This window comes from Tachyglossus aculeatus, chromosome X4, assembly GCF_015852505.1.
Source record: "Tachyglossus aculeatus isolate mTacAcu1 chromosome X4, mTacAcu1.pri, whole genome shotgun sequence".
Taxonomy (NCBI): Eukaryota; Metazoa; Chordata; class Mammalia; order Monotremata; family Tachyglossidae; genus Tachyglossus; species Tachyglossus aculeatus.
This window is the reverse complement of record NC_052098.1, coordinates 160,015-184,708: the sequence shown is the minus strand read 5'-3', so window position 1 is coordinate 184,708 and position 24,694 is coordinate 160,015. Positions and strand designations below refer to the sequence as shown.

At 49.6% G+C, this 24,694-nt stretch overlaps 1 protein-coding gene, 2 non-coding genes and 4 pseudogenes across 3 annotated transcripts; 5 read left to right on the top strand and 2 right to left on the bottom strand.

The window, feature by feature from the left end:
- Positions 1-1,679: 1,679 nt before the first annotated feature.
- LOC119948204 lies at positions 1,680-4,751 on the top strand (annotated as a pseudogene).
- A 1,882-nt stretch (positions 4,752-6,633) lies between these two features.
- On the top strand, positions 6,634-8,217 carry LOC119948203 (annotated as a pseudogene).
- Positions 8,218-10,111: 1,894 nt separating this feature from the next.
- On the bottom strand, positions 10,112-10,183 carry TRNAA-CGC. The gene has a single exon. It is a non-coding gene; the product is annotated as a tRNA-Ala (tRNA).
- A 1,780-nt stretch (positions 10,184-11,963) lies between these two features.
- On the top strand, positions 11,964-20,409 carry LOC119948202 (annotated as a pseudogene).
- TRNAA-CGC lies at positions 15,484-15,555 on the bottom strand. The gene has a single exon. It is a non-coding gene; the product is annotated as a tRNA-Ala (tRNA).
- Positions 18,836-19,797, top strand: LOC119948213 (heat shock cognate 71 kDa protein-like). Its single transcript, XM_038770121.1, is given in 2 exon segments — positions 18,836-19,274; positions 19,277-19,797. Coding segments are annotated over 2 exon segments (960 nt in total).
- A 3,075-nt stretch (positions 20,410-23,484) lies between the features above and the next one.
- On the top strand, positions 23,485-24,461 carry LOC119948214 (annotated as a pseudogene).
- Positions 24,462-24,694: the final 233 nt, after the last annotated feature.

Here is a 24,694-nt window from a genome sequence, read left to right as displayed (position 1 = left end):
GGGAAGTTCTAGTCGGCAACATATAGAGACGGTCCCTACCCAACGACGGGCTCACAGTCTAGAAGACGGAGAAAGGCAACAAAACAAAACATGTGGTCAGGTGTCCAGTCATCAGAATAAATAGAAGTAAAGCTAGATGCACGTCGTTGACAAAATAAATAGAAGGGTAAATATGGGCAAGTCAAATAAATAGAGTAAATCTGTACAAACATATATACAGGTGCTGTGGGTGGGGGACGGAGGTAGGGCAATTCATTCATTCAATCGTATTTATTGAGCGCTGACTATGTGCAGAGCACTGTACTTTGGGGAGGGGGAGAGGAAAAAGGGGGCTGAGTCTAGGAATCCAAGCATGCCAGTCAAAGGAACAAAATAGGAAGTGGGAAGGCCTTGACGTAAATGGCCGGGTAGCAGATTTGGATTGTATAAATAAATACATAATTTTTTATATTATATATGTTATGTATATATTATCAACAATTAAATAAATAAATAAAAATGGATATTACTCTATGTAATTTACATGTACATATTTACTTGTACATAATATAAATACTAAAATAAATAAATACAAATATATATTACTCTATGTATTTTACTTGCACATATTTACTATTCTATTTAGTTTGTTAATGATGTGCACATAGCTTTAATTCTACTTGTTCTAACGATTTTGACACCAGTCCATATGTTTTGTTTTGTTGCCTGAATACACCCTGAGCCTGTTGTTGGGTAGGGGCCGTCTCCATATGTTGCCCACTTGGACTCCCCAAGCGCTTATTACAGTGTTCTGCACCCAGTAAGTGCTCAATAAATACGATTGATTAAATGAATGAATTGACGAAAGCTTCATTTTGGGGGGATGGACGCCACACGCTGCTCAGCCCCCACTGAAAGCTCAGAGATGAAGGCCCAGTAATGGCTGCATTCTAGAAGTGCTGAGTCTCCGGCACCCCTCCTCGGCAGGGTGGAGAGAAATCGGAATCGTGTGGTGCTCGGTGCTATTGATTGATAAGGGGGCTCTCTAGGCCCATTTAGGGAGAGAACTAGCCCACCTTTGTGGACCCAGGGAGGAAGAGTCGCTAGGAAAAGCACAGTAATTGTAACCATCCAGACCTGGAAAGAAAATAGGAGGCAACTGTGATGGCCAATCCATAGGAGCAGTTTGGCGGTATGGCTAGCTTCATGGAGGGTGTGAGGGACAGCACACGCTAATAAGCCCTCACGGAAAGCTCGGAGTTGAAGGCCAAGCGAAGCAAAAACTCCTCCCTCTCGGCTTCAAGGCTGTCCATCCCCTCGCCCCCTCCTAACTCACCTCTCTTCTCTCCTTCTCCAGCCCGGCCCGCACCCTCCGCTCCTCTGCCACCGCTAACCTCCTCACTGGGCCTCGTTCTCGCCCGTCCCGCCGTCGACCCCCGGCCCACGTCCACCCCCTGGCCCGGAATGACCTCCATCCGCACATCCGCCAATCTGGCTTTCTCCCTCCCTTCAAAGTCCTACTAAGAGCTCACCTCCTCCAGGAGGCCTTCTCAGACTGAGCCCCCTTTTTCCTCTCCTGCTCCCCATCCCCCCAACCCTTCCTCCTAACCCTCCCCACAGCACCTGTACATATATATATTCATATATTCATTCAACGCAGCGGCAACCCTATGCACTCCTTGCACAGTATCGTCCCGGATCCTAGGCACAATGTCGAAGGGACCTTCAGTTGGCATTGATCTTGGCACCACCTACTCCTGCGTAGGAGTCTTCCAGCATGGAAAAGTGGAAATCATTGCCAATGACCAGGGAAATCGAACCACCCCCAGTTACGTCGCCTTCACAGACACAGAGCGTCTTATTGGAGATGCTGCAAAGAATCAAGTTGCGATGAGCCCCACCAATACGGTTTTTGATGTCAAGCGGCTGATTGGCCGTTGATTTGATGATGCGGTTGTCCAGTCAGATATGAAGCATTGGCCCTTCACGGTGGTGAATGATGCAGGCAGGCCAAAGGTCCAGATGGAGTACAAAGGGGAGGCCAAAAGCTTTTATCCAGAAGAGGTGCTATCTATGGTCCTGACAAAGGTGAAGGAAATTGCTGAAGCTTACCTTGGGAAGACAGTCGCTAATGCTGTGGTCACAGTCCCCACTTACTTCACTGAGTCCCAACCTCAGGAGACCAAAGATGCTGGAACAATCGCTGGTCTCAATGTGCTCCGTATCATCAATGAGCCAACTGCCGCTGCTATTGCCTATGGCTTGGACAAGAAGGTTGGTGCCGAGAGAAATGTGTTCATCTCTGACCTTGGAGGTGGTACCTTTGATGTCTCCATCCTCACCATTGGAGATGGAATCTTTGAAGTGAAGTCAACAGCTGGAGATACCCACCTGGGTGGGGAGGACTTTGACAACCGCGTGGTCAATCATTTCATTGCCGACTTCAAGCGCAAGCACAAGAAGGACATCAGTGAGAACAAGCGTGCCGTCCGCCGCCTGCGTACCGCTTGTGAGCGAGCCAAGTGCACCCTTTCCTCCAGCACTCAGGCCAGCATTGAGATTGATTCCCTCTACGAGGGCACGGACTTCTACACCTCCATTATGCGAGCCCGCTTCGAAGAGCTGAATGCTGACCTGTTCCGTGGCACCCTGGATCCCGTGGTGAAGGCCCTGTGAGATGCCAAGCTCAGTAAGTCCTAAATCCATGATATCGTCCTGGTTGCTGGCTTCACCCGAATCCTCAAGATCGAGAAACTCCTACAGGACTTCTTCAATGGCAAGGAGCTGAAAAAGAGTATCAATCAGGATGAGGCTGTCGCCTACGGTGCAGCTGTCCAGGCGGCCATTGTGTCAGGAGACAAGTCTGAGAATGTGCAGGATCTTCTGCTGTTAGATGTGACCACCCCGTCCCTGGGAATTGAAACAGCGAGAGGGGTCATGACTGTCTGGATCAAGCGCAACGCCACCATCCCCCCAAGCAGACACAGACTTTCACCACCTACTCAGACAACCAGCCTGGTGTACTCATTCAGGGTTATGAAGGTAAGAGAGCCATGACCAAGGACAACTACGTGCTTGGGAAGTTTGAGTTGACTGGCATCCCTCCTGCTCCCCGAGGTGTGCCTCAGATCGAGGTCACCTTTGACATCGACGCCAGTGACATTTTGAATGTGTCTGCTGTGGACAAGAGCACAGGCAAGGAAAACAAGACCACAATCACCAATGACAAAGGGCGTCTGAGTAAAGAAGACATCGAGCACATGGTGCAGGAGGCAGAGAAATACAACGATATAGATGAGAAGCAGAGAGACAAGGTGTCTTCCAAGAACTCTCTCGAGTCCTATGCTTTCAACATGAAGGCAACGGTTGAGGATGAGAAGCTCCAGGGCAAGATCAGTGATGATAAGCAGAAAATCCTGGACAAATGCAACGAAATCATCAACTGGCTGGATAAGAACCGGACTGCTGTAAAGGAAGAGTTTGAACACCAACAGAAGGAGCTGGAGAAGGCCTCACCCTGTCAGCATGCATCCCGTGACCGTCGGTATTCTGTCCCACTCCCTGCACACAGTGGCCATCCCGGATCCCAGTCCCGCAGGCACAAGCTCAAAATTACTCCATCCCAGGCCCTGCTCCCACCACCTCCCTGGAGTACCTCTAATGTCTCCGAAGCCAGCCTGGATCAACACTGGCAGTAGGAACACTGGCAGTAGGGCCCTAGCAGGAGTGATTTGCCCTACTGAGAGCTCACCTCCTCCAGGAGGCCTTCCCAGACTGAGCCCCCTCCTTCCTCTCCCACTCATCCCCCCTCCATCCCCCTCGGCTTACCTCCTTCCCTTCCCCACAGCACCTGTATATATGTATATATGTTTGTACATATTTATTACTCTATTTATTGATTGATTGATCTTGTACACATCTATTCTATTTATTTTATTATGTTAATGCGTTTGGTTTTGTTCTCTGTCTCCCCCTTCTAGACTGTGAGCCCACTGTTGGATAGGGACTGTCTCTATATGTTGCCAACTTGTACTTCCCAAGCGCTTAGTACAGTGCTCCGCACACAGTAAGTGCTCACTAAATACGATTGATTGATTGATATATTTGTACAGATTTATCCCTCTATTTTACTTGTACATATTTACTACTCTATTTATTTTGTCAATAATGTGCATCTAGCTTTATTTCTGTTTACTCTGATGACTTGACACCTGTCCACATATTTTGTTTTGTTGTCTGTCTCCCACTTCTAGGCTGTGAGCCTGTAGGTGGGTAGGGACCGTCTCTATATGTTGCCGACTTGTCCTTCCAAGCGCTTAGTCCAGTGCGCTGCACACAGTAAGCGCTCAATAAATATGATTGAATGAATGAATGAAAGAGGAAAAGGGGGGCTCAGTCTGGGAAGGTGATTATCGGGCCAGGAGGCACCCTTTGAGGAGGGATTAAGAGTGACGAACTGTTACCGTGGAGACCGAGGGATGCCAACGTCCCACTCAACGGCCAACGAGAAGCCGTTGAACTCAACGGCCAACGGGAAGCCGTTGAACTCAACGGCCAACGAGAAGCTGTCGAACTCAACGGACAGCGAGGAGGGTTGGCTCCTGTGGGAGCATCTCGGGGAGGGCCGAGGGGAGTTGACCCTGTCAGTCACGGGTGAGATTATGCAGAGGAGAGGATGCATCGAAACCGCCACCAGCATAAACGGCCTGCGCTCAGTCCCTGGACTGGTGGGCGGCCATGTGCTGAACCCCCCCGGATTGGAGTGGGATTAAACCTGCCTGACTAGGAGCGGCCCGTTATCTCTGTCCTCTCTATGTAGCACCTCTCTGTGAGTGCTAATAGTAGGGTGAGAACTGGGTGGTCTCTGAGGTCCCCGAGGGGGAATGTGCCACTAAAATAGATTGCATTCATTCATTTATTCATTCAATCGTATTTATCGAGCGCTTACTGTGTGCAGAGCACGGGACTAAGCTCTTGGGAAGTTCTAGTCGGCAACATATAGAGACGGCCCCTACCCAACGACGGGCTCAGGGTCTAGAAGACGGAGACAGACACCAAAACATGTGGTCAGTTGTCAAGTCATCAGAATAAATAGAAGTAAAGCTGGATGCACATCATTGACAAAATAAATAGAAGGGTAAATATGGCAAGTAAAATAAATAGAGTAATAAATCTGTACAAACATATATACAGGCGCTGTGGGGAGGGGAAGGAGGTAGGGCGACTCATTCATTCAATCGTATTTATTGAGCACTTACTATGTGTAGAGCACTACACTTTGGGGAGGGGGAGTGGAAAAAGGTTGCTGAGTCTAGGAATCCAAGCATGCCAGTCAAAGGAACAAAATAGGAGGTGGGCAGGCCTTGACGTTAATGGCCGGGGAACAGATTTGGATTGTATCAATAAATACATAATTTTTATATTATATATGTTATGCATATATTATAAATAATGAAATAAATAAATAAATGAAAATGAATATTACTCTACGTATTTTATTTGTACATATTTACTTGTACATAATATAGATAATAAAATAAATAAATATAAATATATATTGCTCTTTGTATTTTACTTCCACATATTTACTATTCTATTTAGTTTGTTAATGATGTGCATATAGCTTTAATTCTACTTGCTCTGACGATTTTGACACCAGTCCACATGCTTTGTTTTGTTATCTGTCTAGACCCTGAGCCTGTTGTTGAGTAGGGGCCGTCTCCATATGTTGCCCACTTAGACTCCCCAAGCGCTTATTACAGTGCTCTGCACCCAGTAAGCGCTCAATAAATACGATTGATTGAATGAATGAATTGAGGAAAGCTTCATTTTAGGGGGAGGGACGTCACACGCTGTTCAGCCCCCACTGAAACCTCAGAGATGAAGGCCCAGTGATGGCTGGATTCTAGAAGTGCTGAGTCTCCGGCGCTCCTCCTCGGCAGGGTGGAGAGAAATCGGAGTCGTGTGGCGCTTGGTGCTATTGATTGATAAGGGGGCTGTCTAAGCCCATTTAGGGAGAGAACTAGCCCATCTTTGTGGACCCAGGGAGGAAGAGTCGCTAGGAAAAGCACATTAATTATAACCTTCCAGAGCTAGAAAGAAAATAGGAGGCAACTGTGATGGCCAATCCACAGGAGCAGTTTGGCGGTATGACTAGCTTCATGGCAGGTGGGAGGGACAGCGCACGCTAATAAGCCCCCACGGAAAGCTCGGATTTGAAGGACAAGCGAAGCAAAAACTCCTCACTCTCTACTTCAAGGCTGTCCATCCCCTCGCCCCCTCCTACCTCACCTCCCTTCTCTCCTTCTCCAGCCCAGCCCGCACCCTCCGCTCCTCTGCCACCGCTAACCTCCTCACTGGGCCTCGTTCTCGCCCACCCCGCGGTCGACCCCCCGGCCCACGTCCACCCCCTGGCCATGAATGACCTTCCTCAGCACATCCGCCAAGCTGGCTCTCTTCCTTCCTTCAAAGCCCTACTAAGAGCTCACTTCCTCCAGGAGGCCTTCTCAGACTGAGTCCCCTTTTTGCTCTCCTGCTCCCCATCCCCCCAACCCTACCTCCTTCCCCTCCCCACAGCACCTGTATTCATTCATATACTCATTCAACGCAGCGGCAACCCTACGAACTCCTTGCATAGTATCGGCCCTGATCCCAGGCACAATGTCGAAGGGACCTTCAGTTGGCATTGATGTTGGCACCACCTACTCCTGCGTAGGAGTCTTCCAGCATGGAAAAGTGGAAATCATTGCCAATGACCAGGGAAATCGAACCACCCCCAGTTACGTCGCCTTCACAGACACAGAGCGTCTTACTGGAGATGCTGCAAAGAATCAAGTTGCGATGAACCCCACCAATACGGTTTTCGATGCCAAGCGTCTGATTGGCCGTTGATTTGATGATGCGGTTGTCCAGTCAGATAGGAAGCATTGGCCCTTCACGGTAGTGAATGATGCAGGCAGGCCAAAGGTCCAGATGGAGTACAAAGGGGAGGCCAAAAGCTTCTATCCAGAAGAGGTACTATCTATGGTCCTGACAAAGGTGAAGGAAATTGCTGAAGCTTACCTTGGGAAGACAGTCACTAATGCTGTGGTCACAGTCCCCACTTACTTCAATGAGTCCCAACCTCAGGAGACCAAAGATGCTGGAACAATCGCTGGTCTCAATGTGCTCCGTATCATCAATGAGCCAACTGCCGCTGCTATTGCTTATGGCTTGGACAAGAAGGTTGGTGCCGAGAGAAATGTGTTCATCTTTGACCTTGGAGGTGGTACCTTTGATGTCTCCATCCTCACCATTGGAGATGGGATCTTTGAAGTGAAGTCAACAGCTGGAGATACCCAGCTGGGTGGGGAGGACTTTGACAACCGCATGGTCAATCATTTCATTGCCGAATTCAAGTGCAAGCACAAGAAGGACATCAGTGAGAACAAGCGTGCCGTCCGCCGCCTGTGTACCGCTTGTGAGCAAGCCAAGTGCACCCTTTCCTCCAGCACCGAGGCCAAAATTGAGATTGATTCCCTCTACGAGGGCATCGACTTCTACACCTCCATTACGCGAGCCCGCTTCGAAGAGCTGAATGCTGACCTGTTCCGTGGCATCCTGGATCCCGTGGGGAAGGCCCTGTGAGATGCCAAGCTCAATAAGTCCCAAATCCATGATATCGTCCTGGTTGGCGGCTCCACCCGAATCCTCAAGATCCAGAAACTCCTACAGGACTTCTTCAATGGCAAGGAGCGGAACAAGAGTATCAATCCGGATGAGGCTGTTGCCTACAGTGCAGCTGTCCAGGCGGCCATTGTGTCAGGAGACAAGTCTGAGAATGTGCCGCATCTTCTCCTGTTAGATGTGACCCCCCCCGTCCCTGTGAATTGAAACAGCGGGAGGGGTCATGACTGTCTGGATCAAGTGCAACGCCACCATCCCCACCAAGCAGACACAGACTTTCACCACCTACTCAGACAACCAGCCTGCTGTACTCATTCGGGTTTATGAAGGTGCGAGAGCCATGACCAAGGAAAACAACCTGCTTGGGATGTTTGAGTTGACTGGCATCTCTCCTGCTCTTCGAGGTGTGCCTCAGATCGAGGTCACCTTTGATATCGACGCCAGTGGCATTCTGATTGTGTCTGCTGTGGACAAGAGCACAGGTAAGGTAAACAAGAACACAATCACCAATACAAAGGGTGTCTGAGTAAAGAAGACATCAAGCGCATGGTGCACGAGGCAGTGTACCTCTAATGTCTCCGAAGGCAGCCTGGATCAACACTGACAGTGGGAGCAAAGGAATTGTGCATCGGACCACAGCAGGAGTGATTTGCCCTACAGAGAGCTCACCTCCTCCAGGAGGCCTTCCCAGACTGAGCCCCCTTCTTCCTCTCCCCCTCATCCCCCTCTCCATCCCCCTCATCTTACCTCCTTCCCTTCCCCACAGCACCTGTATATATGCATATATGTTTGTACATATGCATTACTCTATTTATTGATTGATTGATTTGACTTGTACATATCCATTCTATTTATTTTCTTCTGTTTATATGTTTGGTTTTGTTCTCTGTCTCCCCCTTCTAGACTGTGAGCCCACTGTTGGGTAGGGACTGTCTCTATATGTTGTCAACTTGTACTTCCCAAGCGCTTAGTACATTGCTCTGCACACATAAGAGCTCAATAAATACGATTGATTGATTGAATGAAAGTGGAAAAAGGGGGCTCAGTCTGGGAAGGTGATGATCGGGCCAGGAGGCACCCTTTGAGGAGGGATTAAGAGTGACGAACTGTTACCGTGGAGACCGAGGGATTGCCAACGTCCCACTCAACGGCCAACGAGAAGCCGTTGAACTCAACGGCCAACGAGAAGCCGTTGAACTCAACGGACATCGAGAAGCCGTTGTACTCAACGGCCAGCGAGAAGCCGTTGAACTCAACGGCCAACGAGAAACCGTTGAACTCAACGGACAGCGAGAAGCCGTTCAACTCAACGGCCAACGAGAAGCCGTTGAACTCAACTGAAAGCGAGAAGCCGTTGAACTCAACGGCCAACGAGAAGCCGTTGAACTCAACGGACCGCGAGAAGCCGTTGAACTCAACGGACAGCGAGAAGCCATTGAACTCAACGGACAGCGAGAAGCCGTTGAACTCAACGGCCAAGGAGAAGCCGTTGAACTCAACGGACAGCAAGGAGGGTTGGCTCCCGTGGGAGCATCTCGGGGAGGGCCGAGGGGAGTTGACCCTGTCAGTCACGGGTGAGATTAGGCAGAGGAGAGGATGCATCGAAACCGCCACCAGCATAAATGGCCTGAGCTCAGTCCCTGGACCGGTGGGCGGCCGTGTGCTGAGCCCTCCTGCGATTGGAGTGGGATTAAACCTGCCTGACTAGGAGCGGCCCGTTGTCTCTGTGCTCTCTATGTTGCACCTCTCTGTGAGTGGTAATAGTAGGGTGAGGACTGGGTGGTCTCTGTGGTCCCCGAGGGGGAATATGCCACTAAAATGGATTTCATTCATTCATTCATTCATTCAATCGTATTTATCAAGCGCTTACTGTGTGCAGAGCAGGGGACTAAGCGCTTGGGAAGTTCTAGTCCGCAACATATAGAGACGGCCCCTACCCAACGACGGGCTCGCAGTCTAGAAGACGGAGACAGACACAAAACAAAACATGTGGTCAGGTGTCAAGTCATCAGAATAAATTGAAGTAAAGTTAGATGCACATCGTTGACAAATTAAATATACGGGTAAATATGGGCAAGTAAAATAAATAGAGTAATAAATCTGTACAAACATATGTACAGGTGCTGTGGGGAGGGGAAGGAGGTAGGGCGATTCATTCAATCGTATTTATTGAGCGCTGACTATGTGCAGAGCACTGTACTTTTTTTAATGGCATTTATTAACTGCTTATTATGTGCAAAGCACTGTTCTAAGCGCTGGGGAGGTTACAAGGTGATCAGGTTGTCCCACGGGGGGTTCACAGTTCTAATCCCCATTTTACTGATGAGGTAACTGAGGCACAGAGAAGTGAAGTGTCATGCCCAAAGTCACACAGCTGACGGTTGGATGAGCCGGGATTTGAACCCATGACCTCTGACTCCAAAGCCCGGGCCCTTTTCCACTGAGCCACGCTGCTTCTCAAAATAATTGGAGATGCCGGGGATCGAACCCGGGGCCTCATACATGCGAAGCATGCGCTCTACCACTGAGCTACATCCCCCTCTGAAAATAGGTAAAACCACTAACCCCAACAGTTACGCATTGAGGGCCCACAGCCTGGTGGAGAGCAGGGCCCAAAGAGGGAGAGATAATAACAATGATGGCATACGTTAAGCGCTTACTATGTGCAAAGCACCATTCTAAGCGCTGGTACAACCTGATACAAGGTGATAGGTTGTCCCACGTGGGGCTCACAGTCTTCATCCCCATTTTACAGATGAGGGAACTGAGGCCCATAGACGTTAAGTGGCTTGCCCAAGGTCACACAGCTGACCAAGTGGCTGAGGCGGGACTCGAACCCATGACCTCTGGGGGCTGAGTCTAGGAATCCAAGGATGCCAGTCAAAGGAACAAAATAGGAAGTGGGAAGGCCTTGACGTAAATGGCCGGGGAGCAGATTTGGATTGTATAAATAAATACATAATTTTTTATATTATATATGTTATGTATATATTATAAACAATAAAATGAATAGAAATGAATATTACTCTATGTAATTTACTCGTACGTATTTACTTGTACATAATATAAATACTAAAATAAATAAATATAAATATGTATTACTCTATGTATTTTACTTGCACATATTTACTATTCTCTTTAGTTTGTTAATGATGTGCATATACCTTTAATTCTACTTGTTCTAACGATTTTGACACCAGTCCATATGTTTTGTTTTGTTGCCTGTCTAGACCCTGAGCCTGTTGTTGGGTAGGGGCCGTCTCCATATGTTGGCCCACTTGGACTTCCCAAGCGCTTCTTACAGTGCTCTGCACCCAGTAAGCGCTCAATAAATACGATTGATTAAATGAATGAGTTGAGGAAACCTTCATTTTGGGGGAAGGGACGTCACACGCTGCTCAGCCCCCACTGAAAGCTCAGAGATGAAGGCCCAGTGATGGCTGGATTCTAGAAGTGCTGAGTCCCCGGAGCTCCTCCTCGGCAGGGTGGAGAGAAATCGGAGTCGTGTGGCGCTTGGTGCCATTGATTGATTAGGGGGCTCTCTAGGCCCATTTAGGGAGAGAACTAGCCCATCTTTGTGGATGCAGGGAGGAAGAGTAGCTAGGAAAACTACAGTAATTATAACCTTCCAGACCTGGAAAGAAATTAGGAGGCAACTGTGATGGCCAATCCATAGGAGCAGTTTGGCGGTATGGCTAGCTTCTTGGCAGGTGGGAGGGACAGCGCACACTAATAAGCCCCCACGGAAAGCTCGGAGTTGAAGGCCAAGCGAAGCAAAAACTCCTCACTCTCGCTTCAAGGCTGTCCATCCCCTCGCCCCCTCCTACCTCACCTCCCTTCTCTCCTTCTCCAGCCCGGCCCGCACCCTCCGCTCCTCTGCCACCGCTAACCTCCTCACTGGGCCTCGTTCTCGCCCGTCCCGCCGTCGACCCCCGGCCCACGTCCACCCCATGGCCCGGAATGACCTCCCTCCGCACATCCGCCAATCTGGCTTTCTCCCTCCCTTCAAAGCCCTACTAAGAGCTCACCTCCTCCAGGAGGCGTTCTCAGACTGAGTCCCCTTTTTCCTCTCCTGTTCCCCATCCCCGCCACCCTACCTCCTTCCCCTCCCCACAGCACCTGTACATATATATATATATGAATATATATATGAATATATGAATGAATATGAATGTACTCATATTCATTCATATATTCATTAATATATGAATGAATATGAATGTATTCATATTCATTCATATATTCATTCAACGCAGCGGCAACCCTATGCACTCCTTGCACAGTATCGGCCCGGATTCCAGGCACAATATCGAAGGGACCTTCAGTTGGCATTGATCGTGGCACCACCTACTCCTGCGTAGGAGTCTTCCAGCATGGAAAAGTGGAAATCATTGCCAATGACCAGGGAAATCGAACCACCCCCAGTTACGTCACCTTCACAGACACAGAGCGTCTTATTGGAGATGCTGCAAAGAATCAAGTTGCGATGAACCCCACCAATACGGTTTTCGATGCCAAGCGTCTGATTGGCCGTCGATTTGATGATGCGATTGTCCAGTCAGATATGAAGCATTGGCCCTTCACGGTGGTGAATGATGCAGGCAGGCCAAAGGTCCGGGTGGAGTACCAAGGGGAGACCAAAAGCTTCTATCCAGAAGAGGTGCCATCTATGGTCCTGACAAAGATGAAGGAAATTGCTGAAGCTTACCTTGGGAAGACAGTCACTAATGCTGTGGTCACAGTCCCAGCTTACTTCAATGAATCCCAACGTCAGGCGACCAAAGATGCTGGACCAATCGCTGGTCTCAATGTGCTCCGTATCATCAATGAGCCAACTGCCGCTGCTATTGCTTATGGCTTGGACAAGAAGGTTGGTGCCGAGAGAAATGTGTTGATCTTTGACCTTGGAGGTGGTACCTTTGATGTCTCCATCCTCACCATTGGAGATGGGATATTTGAAGTGAAGTCAACAGCTGGAGATACCCAGCTGGGTGGGGAGGACTTTGACAACCGCATGGTCAATCATTTCATTGCCGAATTCAAGTGCAAGCACAAGAAGGACATCAGTAAGAACAAGTGTGCCGTCCGCCGCCTGCGTACCGCTTGTGAGCAAGCCAAGTGCAGCATTGAGATTGATTCCCTCTACGAGGGCATCGACTTCTACACCTCCATTACGCGAGCCCGCTTCGAAGACGTGAATGCTGACCTGTCCCGTGGCATCCTGGATCCCGTGGGGAAGGCCCTGTGAGATGCCAAGCTCAATAAGTCCCAAATCCATGATATCGTCCTGGTTGGCGGCTCCACCCGAGTCCCCAAGATCCAGAAACTCCTACAGGACTTCTTCAATGGCAAGGAGCGGAACAAGAGTATCAATCCGGATGAGGCTGTTGCCTACAGTGCAGCTGTCCAGGCGGCCATTGTGTCAGGAGACAAGTCTGAGAATGTGCAGGATCTTCTCCTGTTAGATGTGACCCCCCCGTCCCTGTGAATTGAAACAGCGGGAGGGGTCATGACTGTCTGGATCAACTGCAACGCCACCATCCCCACCAAGCAGACACAGACTTTCACCACCTACTCAGACAACCAGCCTGGTGTACTCATTCAGGTTTATGAAGGTGCGAGAGCCATGACCAAGGACAACTACCTGCTTGGGAAGTTTGAGTTGACTGTCATCCCTCCTGCTCCCCGAGGTGTGCCTCAGATCGAGGTCACCTTTGATATCGACGTCAGTGGCATTCTGAATGTGTCTGCTGTGGACAAGAGCACAGGCAAGGAAAACAAGAACACAATCACCAATGACAAAGGGCGTCTGAGTAAAGAAGACATCAAGCGCATGGTGCACGAGGCAGTGTACCTCTAATGTCTCCGAAGCCAGCCTGGATCAACACCGACAGTGGGAGCAAAGGAATTGTGCATCGGGCCACAGCAGGAGTGATTTGCCCTACAGAGAGCTCACCTCCTCCAGGAGGCCTTCCCAGACTTAGCCCCCTTTGTTCCTCTCCCCCTCATCCCCCTCTCCATCCCCCTCATCTTACCTCCTTCCCTTCCCCACAGCACCTGTATATATGCATATATGTTTGTACATATGCATTACTCTATTGATTGATTGATTTGACTTGTACATATCTATTCTATTTATTTTCTTCTGTTTATATGTTTGGTTTTGTTCTCTGTCTACCCCTTCTAGACTGTGAGCCCACTGTTGGGTAGGGACTGTATCTATATGTTGCCAACTTGTACTTCCCAAGCGCTTAGTACATTGCTCTGCACACATAAGAGCTCAATAAATACGATTGATTGATTGAATGAAAGTGGAAAAGGGGGGCTCAGTCTGGGAAGGTGATGATCGGGCCAGGAGGCACCCTTTGAGGAGGGATTAAGAGTGACGAACTGTTATCGTGGAGATCGAGGGATTGCCAACGTCCCACTCAACGGCCAACGAGAAGCCGTTGAACTCAATGGCCAACGAGAACCCGTTGAACTCAACGGCCAACGAGAAGCCGTTGAACTGAACGGACAGCGAGAAGCCGTTGTACTCAACGGACAGCGAGAAGCCGGTGAACTGAACGGCCAGCGAGAAGCCGTTGAACTGAACGGCCAGCGAGAAGCCGTTGAACTCAACGAACAGCGAGAAGCCGTTGAACTCAACGGCCAACGAGAAGCCGTTGAACTCAACGGACAGCGAGAAGCCGTTAAATTCAACGGACAACGAGAAGCCGTTGAACTCAACGGACAGCGAGAAGCCGTTAAACTCAACGGACAACGAGAAGCCGTTGAACTCAACGGACCGCGAGAAGCCGTTGAACTCAACGGACAGCGAGAAGCCATTGAACTCAACGGACAGCGAGAAGCCGTTGAACTCAATGGCCGAGAAGCCGTTGAACGGGAGGGTTGGCTCCCGTGGGAGCATCTCGGGGAGGGCCGAGGGGAGTTGACCCTGTCAGTCACGGGTGAGATTAGGCAGAGGAGAGGATGCATCGAAACCGCCACCAGCATAAATGGCCTGAGCTCAGTCCCTGGACCGGTGGGCGACCGTGTGCTGAGCCTTCCCGGGATTGGAGTGGGATTAAACCTGCCTGACTAGGAGCGGCCCGTTGTCTCTGTGCTCTCTATGTTGCACCTCTCTGTGAGTGGTAATAGTAGGGTGAGGACTGGGTGGTCTCTGAGGTCCCCGAGGGGGAATATGCCACTAAAATGGATTTCATTCATTCATTCATTCATTCAATCGTATTTATCAAGCGCTTACTGTGTGCAGAGCAGGGGACTAAGCGCTTGGGAAGTTCTAGTCCGCAACATATAGAGACGGCCCCTACCCAACGACGGGCTCACAGTCTAGAAGACGGAGACAGACACAAAACAAAACATGTGGTCAGGTGTCAAGTCATCAGAATAAATTGAAGTAAAGTTAGATGCACATCGTTGACAAATATAAGGGTAAATATGGGCAAGTAAAATAAATAGAGTAATAAATCTGTACAAACATATGTACAGGTGCTGTGGGGAGGGGAAGGAGGTCGGGCGATTCATTCAATCGTATTTATTGAGCGCTGACTATGTGCAGAGCACTGTACTTTTTTTTAATGGCATTTATTAACCGCTTATTATGTGCAAAGCACTGTTCTAAGCGCTGGGGAGGTTACAAGGTGATCAGGTTGTCCCACGGGGGGTTCACAGTTCTAATCCCCATTTTACTGATGAGGTAACTGAGGCACAGAGAAGTGAAGTGTCATGCCCAAAGTCACACAGCTGACGGTTGGATGAGCCGGGATTTGAACCCATGACCTCTGACTCCAAAGCCCGGGCCCTTTTCCACTGAGCCACGCTGCTTCTCAAAATAATTGGAGATGCCGGGGATCGAACCCGGGGCCTCATACATGCGAAGCATGCGCTCTACCACTGAGCTACATCCCCCTCTGAAAATAGGTAAAACCACTAACCCCAACAGTTACGCATTGAGGGCCCACAGCCTGGTGGAGAGCAGGGCCCAAAGAGGGAGAGATAATAACAATGATGGCATACGTTAAGCGCTTACTATGTGCAAAGCACCATTCTAAGCGCTGGTACAACCTGATACAAGGTGATAGGTTGTCCCACGTGGGGCTCACAGCCTTCATCCCCATTTTACAGATGAGGGAACTGAGGCCCAGAGAAGTTAAGTGGCTTGCCCAAGGTCACACAGCTGACCAAGTGGCTGAGGCGGGACTCGAACCCATGACCTCTGGGGGCTGAGTCTAGGAATCCAAGGATGCCAGTCAAAGGAACAAAATAGGAAGTGGGAAGGCCTTGACGTAAACGGCCGGGGAGCCCACTGTTGGGTAGGGACTGTCTCTATATGTTGCCAACTTGTACTTCCCAAGCGCTTAGTACATTGCTCTGCACACTGTAAGAGCTCAATAAATACGATAGATTGATTGAATGAAAGTGGAAAAAGGGAGCTCAGTTTGGGAAGGTGATGATCGGGCCAGGAGGCACCCTTCAAGGCCCTGCTGAGAGCTCACCTCCTCCAGGAGGCCTTCCCAGACAGAGCCCCTTCCTTCCTCTCCCCCTCGTCCCCCTCTCCATCCCCCTCATCTTACCTCCTTCCCTTCCCCACAGCACCTGTATATATGTATATATGTTTGTACATATTTATTACTCTATTTATTTATGTTATTTGTACATATCTATTTTATATATTTTATTTTGTTAGCATGTTTGGTTTTGTTCTCTGTCTCCCCCTTTTAGACTGTGAGCCCCCTGTTGGGTAGGGACTGTCTCTATATGTTGCCAATTTGTACTTCCCAAGCGCTTAGTACAGTGCTCTGCAGATAGTAAGCGCTCAATAAATACGATTGATGATGATTAAGAGTGACGAACTGTTACCGTGGAGACCGAGGGATGCTAACGTCCCACTCAACAGCCAACGAGAAGCCGTTGAACCCAATGGCCAACGAGAAGCCGTTGAACCCAATGGCCAGCGAGAAGCCGTTGAACTCAACGGCCAGCGAGAAGCCGTTGAACTCAACGGCCAGCGAGAAGCCGTTGAACTCAACGGCCAGCGAGAAGCCGTTGAACTCAACGGCCAACGAGAAGCCGTTGAACTCAACGGCCAACGAGAAGCCGTTGAACTCAACGGACAGCGAGGAGGGTTGGCTCCCGTGGGAGCATCACGCGGAGGGCCTAGGGCAGTTGACCCTGTCAGTCACGGGTGAGATTATGCAGAGGAGAGGATAATCGAAACCGCCACCAACATAAACGGCCTGCGCTCAGTCCCTGGACCGGTGGGCGGCCATGTGCTGAGCCCTCCCGGGATTGGAGTGGGATTAAACCTGCCTGACTAGGAGCGGTCCGTTGTCTGTGCTGTCTGTGTTGCAGCTCTCTGTGAGTGGTAATAGTAGGGTGAGGACTGGGTGGTCTCTGTGGTCCCCGAGGGGGAATGTGCCACTAAAATGGATTGCATTCATTCATTCATTCAATCGTATTAATCGAGCGCTTACTGTGTGCAGAGCGCGGGACTAAGCGCTTGGGAAGTTCTAGTCGGCAACATATAGAGACGGTCCCTACCCAATGACGGGCTCACAGTCTAGAAGACGGAGACAGACAACAAAACAAAACATGTGGTCAGGTTGTCTAGTCAGCAGAATAAATAGAAGTAAAGCTAGATGCACATCGTTGACAAAATAAATAGAAGGGTAAATATGGGCAAGTCAAATAGAGTAAATCTGTACAAACATATATACAGGTGCTGTGGGTAGGGGAGGGAGGTAGGGCGATTCATTCATTCAATCGTATTTATTGAGTGCCGACTATATGCAGAGCACTGTACTTTGGGGAGGGGGAGAGGAAAAAGGGGGCTGAGTCTAGGAATCCAAGCATGCCAGTCAAAGGAACAAAATAAGAAGTGGGAAGGCCTTGACGTAAATTGCCGGGGAGCAGATTTGGATTGTATAAATAAATACATAATTTTTTATATTATATATGTTATGTATATATTATAAACAAATAAATAAATGAAAATGGATATTACTCTATGTAATTTACTTGTACATATTTACTTGTACATAATATAAATACTAAAATAAATACATAAATATAAATATATATTACTCTATGTATTTTACTTGCACATATTTACTATTCTATTTAGTTTGTTAATGATGTGCATATAGCTTTAATTCTACTTCTTCTGACGATTTTGACACCAGTCCATATGTTTTGTTTTGTTGACTGTCTAGACCCTGAGCCTGTTGTTGGGTAGGGGCTGTCTCCATATGTTGCCCTCTTGGACTTCCCAAGCGCTTATTACAGTGCTCTGCACCCAGTAAGCGCTCAATAAATACGATTGATTAAATGAATGAATTGAGGAAAGCTTCATTTTGGGGGGAGGGACGCCACACGCTGCTCAGCCCCCACTGAAAGCTCACAGATGAAGGCCTAGTGATGGCTGGATTCTAGAAGTGCTGAGTCCCCGGTGCTCCTCCTCGGCAGGGTGGAGAGAAATCGGAATCGTGTGGCGCTCGGTGCTATTGATTGATAAGGGGGCTCTCTAGGCCCATTTAGGGAGAGAACTAGCCCATCTTTGTGGACCCAGGGAGGAAGAGTCGCTAGGAAAAGCGCAGTAATTGCAACCTTCCAGACCTGGAAAGAAAATAGGAGGCAACTGTGATGGTCAATCCATAGAAGCAGTTTGGCGGTATGGCTAGCTTCATGGCAGGTGGGAGGGACAGCTCACGCTAATACGCCCCCACGGAAAGCTCGGAGTTGAAGGCCAAGCGAAGCAAAAACTCCTCACTCTCGCTTCAAGGCTGTCCATCCCCTCGCCCCCTCCTACCTCACCTCCCTTCTCTCCTTCTCAAGCCCAGCCCGCACCCTCCGCTCCTCTGCCACTGCTACCCTCCTCACTGGGCCTCGTTCTCGCCCGTCCCGCCGTCGACCCCCGGCCCACTTCCACCCCCTGGCCCGGAATGACCTCCCTCCGCACATCCGCCAATCTGGCTTTCTCCCTCCCTTCAAAGCCCTACTAAGAGCTCACCTCCTCCAGGAGGCCTTCTCAGACTGAGCCCCCGTTTTCCTCTCCTGCTCCCCATCCCCCCCACCCTAACTCCTACCCCTCCCCACAGCACCTGTACATATATATATATTCATATACTCATTCAACGCAGCGACAACCCTATGCACTCCTTGCACAGTATCGTCCCGGATCCTAGGCACAATGTCGAAGGGACCTTCAGTTGGCATTGATCTTGGCACCACCTACTCCTGCGTAGGAGTCTTCAAGCATGGAAAAGTGGAAATCATTGCCAATGACCAGGGAAATCGAACCACCCCCAGTTACATCGCCTTCACAGACACAGAGCGTCTTATTGGAGATGCTGCAAAGAATCAAGTTGCGATGAACCCCACCAATACGGTTTTTGATGCCAAGCATCTGATTGGCCGTCGATTTGTTGATGCGGTTGTCCAGTCAGATATGAAGCATTGGCCCTTCACGGTGGTGAATGATGCAGGCAGGCCAAAGGTCCAGGTGGAGTACAAAGGGGAGACCAAAAGCTTCTATCCAGAAGAGGTGCTATCTATGGTCCTGACAAAGGTGAAGGAAATTGCTGAAGCTTACCTTGGGAAGACAGTCACTAATGCTGTGGTCACAGTTCCCACTTCAATGAATCTCAACGTCAGGAGACGAAAGATGCTGGAACAATCGCTGGTCTCAATGTGCTCCGTATCATCAATGAGCCAACTGCCGCTGCTATTGCTTATGGCTTGGGCAAGAAGGTTGGTGCCGAGAGAAATGTGTTGATCTCTGACCTTGGAGGTGGTACCTTTGATGTCTCCATCCTCACCATTGGAGATGGGATCTTTGAAGTGAAGTCAACAGCTGGAGATAACCACCTGGGTGGGGAGGACTTTGACAACCGCGTGGTCAATCATTTCATTACCGAGTTCAAGCGCAAGCACAAGAAGGACATCAGTGAGAACAAGCGTGCCGTCTGCCGCCTGCGTACCGCTTGTGAGCGAGCCAAGCGCACCCTTTCCTCCAGCACTCAGGCCAGCATTGTGATTGATTCCCTCTACGAGGGCATCGACTTCTACACCTCCATTACACGAGCCCGCTCCGAAGAGCTGAATGCTGACCTGTTCCGTGGCACCCTGGATCCCGTGGTGAAGGCCCTGTGAGATGCCAAGCTCAATAAGTCCCAAATCCATGATATCGTCCTGGTTGGTGGCTCCACCCGAATCCTCAAGATCGAGAAACTCCTACAGGACTTCTTCAATGGCAAGGAGCTGAAAAAGAGTATCAATCCGGATGAGGCTGTCGCCTACGGTGCAGCTGTCCAGGCCGCCATTGTGTCAGGAGACAAGTCTGAGAATGTGCAGGATCTTCTGCTGTTAGATGTGACCACCCCGTCCCTGGGAATTGAAACAGCGGGAGGGGTCATGACTGTCTGGATCAAGCGCAACACCACCATCCCCACCAAGCAGACACAGACTTTCACCACCTACTCAGACAACCAGCCTGGTGTACTCATTCAGGTTTATGAAGGTGCGAGAGTCATGACCAAGGACAGCAACCTGCTTGGGAAGTTTGAGTTGACTGGCATCCCTCCTGCTCCCCGAGGTGTGCCTCAGATCGAGGTCACCTTTGACATCGACGCCAGTGGCATTCTGAATGTGTCTGCTGTGGACAAGAGCACAGGCAAGGTAAACAAGAACACAATCACCAACGACAAAGGGCGTCTGAGTAAAGAAGACATCGAGCGCATGGTGCAGGAGGCAGAGTACCTCTAAGGTCTCCGAAGCCAGCCTGGATCAACACTGGCAGTGGGAGCAAAGGAATTGCGCATCGGGCCACAGCAGGAGTGATTTGCCCTACAGAGAGCTCACCTCCTCCAGGAGGCCTTCCCAAACTGAGCCCCCTCCTTCCTCTCCCCCTCATCCCCTTCTCCATCGCCCTCGTCTTACCTCCTTCCCTTCCCCACAGCACCTGTATATATGCATATATGTTTGGACATATGCATTACTCTATTTATTGATTGATTGCTTTACTTGTACATATCTATTCTATTTATTTTCTTTTGTTAATATGTTTGGTTTTGTTCTCTGTCTCCCCCTTCTAGACCGTGAGCCCTCTGTTGGGTAGGGACTGTCTCTGCATGTTGTCAACTTGTACTTCCCAAGCACTTGGTACATTGCTCTGCACACAGTGAGAGCTCAATAAATACGATAAATTGATTGAATGAAAGAGGAAAAAGGGGGTTCAGTCTGGGAAGGTGATGATCTGGCCGGGAGGCACCCTTTGAGGAGGGATTAAGAGTGACGAACTGTTACCATGGAAACCGAGGGATGCCAACGTCCCACTCAACGGCCAAGGAGAAGCCGTTGAAGTCAACTGCCAACGAGAAGCCGTTGAACTGAACGGCCAACGAGAAGCTGTTGAATTCAACGGCCAACGAGAAGCCGTTGAACTCAACGGCCAGCGAGAAGCCGTTGAACTCAACGGCCAGCGAGAAGCCGTTGAAAACAACGGCCAGCGAGAAGCCGTTGAACTCAACGGCCAGCGAGAAGACGTTGAACTCAACGGCCAACGAGAAGCCGTTGAACTCAACGGCCAACGAGTAGCCGTTGAACTCAAAGGCCATCGAGAAGCCGTTGAACTCAACGGCCAACGAGAAGCCGTTGAACTCAACGGCCAACGAGTAGCCGTTGAACTCAAAGGCCATAGAGAAGCCGTTGAACTCAACGGACAGCGAGGAGGGTTGGCTCCCGTGGGAGCATCTCGGGGAGGGCCGAGGGGAGTTGACATCTGTCAGTCACGGGTGAGATTATGCAGAGGAGAGGATGCATCGAAACCGCCACCAGCATAAACGGCCTGCGCTCAGTCCCTGGACCGGTGGGCGGCCGTGTGCTGAGCCCTCCCGCGATTGGAGTGGGATTAAACCTGCCTGACTAGGAGCGGCCCGTTGTCTCTGTGCTCTCTATGCAGCACCTCTCTGTGAGTGGTAATAGTAGGGTGAGGACTGGGTGGTCTCTGTGGTCCCCGAGGGGGAATGTGCCACTAAAATGGATTGCATTCATTCATTTATTCATTCAATCGTATTTATCGAGCGCTTACTGTGTGCAGAGCACGGGACTAAGCGCTTGGGAACTTCTAGTCGGCAACATATAGAGACTGTCCGTACCCAACGACGGGCTCACAGTCTAGAAGACGGCGACAGACAACAAAACAAAACGTGGTCAGGTGTCAAGTCATCAGAATAAATAGAAGTAAAGCTAGATGCACATCGTTGACAAAATTAATAGACGGGTAAATATGGGCAAGTAAAACAGAGTAATAAATCTGTTCAAACTTATACAGGTACTGTGGGGGGGGAAGGAGGTAGGGCGATTCATTCAATCGTATTTATTGAGCGTTGACTATGTGCCGAGCACTGCACTTTGGGGAGGGGGAGAGGAAAAATGGGGCTGAGTCTAGGAATCCAAGCATGCCAGTCAAAGGAACAAAATGGGAAATGGGAAGGCCTTGACGTAAGTGGCCGGGGAGCAGATTTGGATTGTATAAATGAATACATAATTTTTTATATTATATATGTTATGTACACATCATAAACAATAAAATAAATAAATAAATTTAATTACTCTATGAATTTTACTTGTGCATATTTACTTGTACATAATATTAGTACAAAAATAAATAAATAAATATAAATATATATAATTCTATGTATTTAACCTGCACATATTTACTGTTCTATTTAGTTTGTTAATGATGTGCATATACCTTTAATTCTACTTGTTCTGACGATTTTGACACCAGTCCACATGCCTTGTTTTGTTACCTGACTGGACTCTGAGCCTGTTGTCGGGTAGGGGCCGTCTCCATATGTTGGCCCACTTGGACTTCCCAAGCGCTTATTACAGTGCTCTGCACCCAGTAAGCGCTCAATAAATACGATTCATTGAATGAATGAATTGTGGAAAGCTTCATTTTGGGGGGATGGACGTCACAAGCTGCTAAGCCCCCACTGAAAGCTCAGAGATGAAGGCCCAGTGATGGCTGGATTCTAGAAGTGCTGAGTCCCCGGTGCTCCTCCTCGGCAGGGTGGAGAGAAATCGGAATCGTGTGGCGCTGGGTGCCATTGATTGATTAGGGGGCTCTCTAGGCCCATTTAGGGAGAGAACTAGCCCGTCTTTGTGGACCCAGGGAGGAAGAGTCGCTAGGAAAAGCACAGTAATTATAACCTTCCAGACCTGGAAATAGGAGGCAACTGTGATGGCCAATCCATAGGAGCAGTTTGGTGGTATGGCTAGCTTCATGGCAGTTGGGAGGGATATTGCACGCTAATATGCCCCCACGGAAAGCTCGGAGTTGAAGGCCAAGTGAAGCAAAAACTACTCACTCTCGCTTCAAGACTGTCCATCCCCTCGCCACCTCCTACCTCACCTCCCTTCTCTCCTTCTCCAGCCCAGCCCGCAACCTCCGCTCCTCTGCCACCGCTAACCTCCACACTGGGCCTCGTTCTCGCCCGTCCCACCGTCGACCTCCGGCCCACGTCCACCCCATGGCCCGGAATGACCTCCCTCCGCACATCCGCCAATCTGACTCTCTTCCTCCCTTCAAAGCCCTACTAAGAGCTCACCTCCTCCAGGAGGCGTTCTCAGACTGAGCCCCCCTTTTCCTCTAATGCTCCCCAGACCCCCCACCCTACCACCTTCCCCTCCTCACAGCACCTGTACATATATATATATGTATATATATGAATATATGAATGAATATGAATATATTCATATTGATTCATATATTCATTCAACGCAGCGGCAACCCTATGCACTCCTTGCACAGTATCGGCCCGGATTCCAGGCACAATGTCGAAGGGACCTTCAGTTGGCATTGATCTTGGCACCACTTACTCCTGCGTAGGAGTCTTCCAGCATGGAAAAGTGGAAATCATTGCCAATGACCAGGGAAATCGAAACACCCCCAGTTACGTCGTCTTCACAGACACAGAGCGTCTTATTGGAGATGTTGCAAAGAATGGAGTTGCGATGAACCCCACCAATACGGTTTTTAATGCCAAGCGTCTGATTGGCCGTCGATTTGATGATGCGGTTGTCCAGTCAGATATGAAGCATTGGCCCTTCACGGTGGTGAATGATGCAGGCAGGCCAAAGGTCCAGGTGGAGTAGCAAGGGGAGACTAAAAGCTTCTATCCAGAAGAGGTGCCATCTATGGTCCTGACAAAGATGAAGGAAATTGCTGAAGCTTACCTTGGGAAGACAGTCACTAATGCTGTGGTCACAGTCCCCACTTCAATGAATCCCAACGTCAGGCGACCAAAGATGCTGGAACAATCGCTGGTCTCAATGTGCTCCGTATCATCAATGAGCCAACTGCCGCTGCTATTGCTTATGGCTTGGACAAGAAGGTTGGTGCCGAGAGAAATGTGTTCATCTTTGACCTTGGAGGTGGTACCTTTGATGTCTCCATCCTCACCATTGGAGATGGGACCTTTGAAGTGAAGTCAACAGCTGGAGATACCCAGCTGGGTGAGGAGGACTTTGACAACCGCATGGTCAATCATTTCATTGCCGAGTTCAAGCGCAAGCACAAGAAGGACATCAGTGAGAACAAGCGTGCCGTCCGCCGCCTGCGTACCGCTTGTGAGCGAGCCAAGTGCACCCTTTCCTCCAGCACCCAGGCCAGCATTGAGATTGATTCCCTCTACGAAGGCATCGACTTCTACACCTCCATTACGTGAGCCCGCTTCGAAGAGCTGAATGCTGACCTGTTCCGTGGCATCCTGGATCCCGTGGAGAAGGCCCTGTGAGATGCCAAGCTCAATAAGTCCCAAATCCATGATATCGTCCTGGTTGGTGGCTCCACCCGAATCCCCAAGATCCAGAAACTTCTGGAAGCCGTTGAACACAACGGCCAACGAGAAGCCGTTGAACTCAACGAACAGCGAGAAGCCGTTGAACTCAACGGACAGCGAGAAGCCGTTGAACTCAACGGACAGCGAGAAGCCGTTGAACTCAACGGACAGCGAGAAGCCGTTGAATTCAACGGCCAAAGAGA